This window comes from Nanorana parkeri, unplaced genomic scaffold (assembly GCF_000935625.1).
Source record: "Nanorana parkeri isolate BGI_ZX_2015 unplaced genomic scaffold, ASM93562v1 scaffold184, whole genome shotgun sequence".
Classification (NCBI taxonomy): domain Eukaryota; kingdom Metazoa; phylum Chordata; class Amphibia; order Anura; family Dicroglossidae; genus Nanorana; species Nanorana parkeri.
The window spans coordinates 299774-303534 of record NW_017306452.1 but is presented as its reverse complement, the minus strand read 5'-3'; the positions used below and the strand labels follow the sequence as shown (position 1 = coordinate 303534).

General features: G+C 45.8%; 1 protein-coding gene across 1 annotated transcript in view; it reads left to right on the top strand.

Annotated features, from left to right (window-relative positions):
* ASNS (asparagine synthetase (glutamine-hydrolyzing)) overlaps positions 1–3761 on the top strand; it is a 36792-nt gene that overhangs the window by 11292 nt on the left and 21739 nt on the right. Inside the window, exon 4 of the mRNA XM_018555122.1 lies at positions 3365–3550. Within this exon, the coding sequence (XP_018410624.1) occupies positions 3365–3550 (186 nt within the window). The remainder of the gene's footprint in view (positions 1–3364; positions 3551–3761) is intronic.

Genomic DNA, 3761 nt, shown 5'->3' with positions numbered 1-3761 from the left:
TCTCTCTATATGTCTATCTATCTATCTATCTATCTATCTATCTATCTATCTATCCATCCAATTCGCGCTCTCTCTCTCTCTTTCTCTCTCTCTCCTGCTATTACTTCCACAGTATGTTGTATTGGTGCTGAAGGATGCACTCTACAAATACTCTTATAGTAATCTCTTTGGGTTCTTCTGGCAGCTGGAGAAACATTTTGGATTCGAATACCAGACACTGGTGGACGGAGAGGTAATTCTCCATCTTTACAGTAAACATGGAATTGAACAAACCGCCGCCTTATTGGACGGAGTCTTTGCGTTCATCCTGTTGGATACAGCCAATAGGAAGGTCTATCTGGGACGGGACTCCTATGGCATCAGACCGCTCTTCAAACTTCTCACCGATGACGGTTTTCTGGGAGTTTGCTCTGAAGCCAAAGGTAATTATGAGAAGATGGTGAAGCCTGACTCTGGAAAATAGTGGGTTTTTTTTTTAACGTTTTGGATAGAACGGGGAAAAGTTAACCAGAACCCAATCTGCTCACAGTTTAATAATTGGATGAACATTTTGACCAGTTTGCCTGCCAAACCTCCATATGTGTGGCCCACACAGTGTCATTGGTTGTTAGGATGCTAGCGGCTGGGCCACACAGCATCACTGGTTGCTAGGATGCTAGCAGCTGGGACCCACAGCATCATTGGTTGCTAGGATGCTAGCGAATGGGCCTCACAGCATCACTGGTTGCTAGGATGCTAGCGGCTGGGCCACACAATGTCACTGTTTGTTAGGATGCTAGCAGCTGGGCCACACAGCATCACTGGTTGCTAGGATGCTAGCGGCTGGGCCACACAATGTCACTGTTTGTTAGGATGCTAGCGAATGGGCCACACAGCATCACTGGTTGCTAGGATGCTAGCGGCTGGGCCACACAATGTCACTGTTTGTTAGGATGCTAGCGGCTGGGCCACACAATGTCACTGTTTGTTAGGATGCTAGCGACTGGGCCACACAATGTCACTGTTTGTTAGGATGCTAGCGGCTAGGCCACACAATGTCACTGTTTGTTAGGATGTTAGCAGCTGGGCTGCACAGCATCATTGGTTGCTACGACACAGCTGGCCCCACAGTGTCATTCGTTTCTATGGTGTGCCCGTCTATATCCTGCGAACCACTGATGTTTTGTAGCCCAGCAGCTAGCATCCTAGCAACCAAATAAGCTTTATTGGGTGCAAGGACATAAGCGGTCCCACAGCATCATTGATTGTCATGGTGTTCCTGTCTGCCTTCTAGGAACCAATGATGCTGTGCAGTCCAGCCTCTAGCATCTTAGCAACCAATGACGCTGCGTGGGTTACACAGTGTCATTGGTTGCTAGGACACAGACAGCCCCAGGTTTGGTTTGCTTGTTCATTTGCCAAGCCCAGTCAGAAATCCAGGTTCGGTGAACATCCAAACAAAAGGAACCCAGGGCCACATGTATCCTAGCAACAAATGACACTCTGCAACCCACACAGCGTCATTGGTTGCTAAGATGCTAGGGTCTGTGCTGCTCAGCATCACAGTGCACCAGCGGCCCTGGGTTTGATGTGCTTGTACGTCTGCTGAACCCAGATTTCTGGCTGGGTTCGGCAAATGTCTAAGCATACCAAACCTAGAGCCTGTGTCCCAACAAGCGAGCACAGGCGGCTTCAACCAATGACCAAGTGCAACCCATGCAGCGTCAATGGTTGCTAGGATGCTATAGGCTGGGCATCAAAGGACACAGGCCGCCCTGGGTTTGGTTTGCTCGGACATTCGCTGTAAACAGATTTTTGTCTGGTCTCAGTAAATGTCCAAGCAAACCAAACCTGGGCATGTTCAGTTCTTCATAAACTTGCACAAACCAAATAAACACATACAGCGCTCCCTTACGCTGTACACCCCCCCCAACCCCAAGCCTTATCTTCTCCCACCAAGTGTATTAATAAATTAGCAAATAAAACTAGTCACAACCCGAATCTCTTCCCTTTTCACAAAAAACAACCAAAATTTGCGAATCAATACCAAAAATCATTTGCAAGTTCAAATAGCATAAAAACATACAACGATCCACTTCTCGATACAACAGTACATTTCCTCCAAGGTTCTCTTTTATGTGTCCATAAACCATAGCACTCCCCTCGTGGAAATAAGGAGGAAGGACAAGATCATTCCCTCAAAGCCTTTTTAAAAATCATCAGCGCTGTTTGACCTACTTATTTGTTTATGAGGTCAGTTGTAGTTGGTGACTTTATATCCATGAGGGGAGTTTTCTGGTTTATGCACACATAAAAGAGAACCTTGGAGGACATGTACTGTTGTATTGAGAAGTGGATTCTTCCTGGGGTCTATGGACTTTTTATGTATCAATGAACCCTGAAATTCTTAGTTTTATTAAACATTGAACATGATTGATATGGTTTTTGATTCACATATTTTAGATATTTTTTTGTGACTAAAGATGAGGTTCTGGTTCGTCACTACAACGGGGTCGTGGCCAATACTGTGGGTTTGATATTGGCGGTCCCAGCTAATTGATGTGCAGATGCGCACAGGAAAATGTTCAAAGACCATAAAGCACCGCATGGTCTTTGATAGTGATGCACCGATACTGATACTAGTATCGGTATAAGTGCCGATACTGAGTATTTGGGTGAGCACCGTACTTGCCCAAATGCTCTGATCCTTACCCCCCGATACTGGAACTTCCGGTCAGAGGGAGATTTCCTCTGAACAGCAGCGCTGTGAGGGAACATGGAGGCGGCTTCCCAGCCAATCAGGAAGCCAGGCGGTGGGTAATGACTCGCCGCCCAGCTCCCTGAGTGGCTGGCAAGACGGCTCTATGCTGTTTGGCTGGCTCCATGCTGATTGGCTTTCCAGCCAATCAGCAACGAGCCGCCCAATCAGCATGGAGCCGGTCAAAGAGCATTGAGCTTCCCAGGCAATCAAGCAGCCTGGTGGTGGGAAATTACATGCCGCCCGGCTCCCTGATAGCCCAGAAAGCTGGCTCCATGCTAGCGGAAGTACCGGTATCTATATATATCGGCGAGTACCAAAATATAAAAATCGCTACTCTATACCGAAAAACTGATATCAGTGCATCCCTAGTCTTTGAATGAGAAAAAAAAGTAAAGGAGGAAAATAAGATGATAAATGAGCTATGTATTCTAGAATAAAGAAAAGATAACACACTCTCACAATTTTTACATAGTTACATATTTTACATATTATACAGTATTTGAGGTTGAATAAAGACATTAGTCCATCAAGTCCAACCTATTAGGATCTCATTCTAGGAGTACCTGTACCCCTGTATATTACCTGTACCCCTGTATATGTATAACGCATTGTTTTCTATCTTAGGTCTCATTAACCTGAAGCATTCTATGACCTCATGCCCGAAAGTAGACCCGTTCCCTCCAGGTCACTGTGAAGTCTTCGATTTGAAACCCAGTGGGAAAGTTGCCTCGGTGGAGTTGATCAAGTTCCGCAATTTCAAGGAGGAACCTCAGCACGCGGCCTACGACGCGCTGGGGAAACTACAAGCAGGTAACGTCATTTGTCGATACGTATCTATGCCCTGTCCATGATTTCTGGGGCAGACACTGATTTGATAAGATTTGCCTCTGGAACCGCCCTCCTTTTGGCCGGAAATCTGTCTTTTGCATGTTATTCCGAATTGTGTCATTACAAATGCTCTTTAAATATATATATTTATTACATTCTGTATATATTAGTTTTTTTTGGGGGGGGGGGTGTG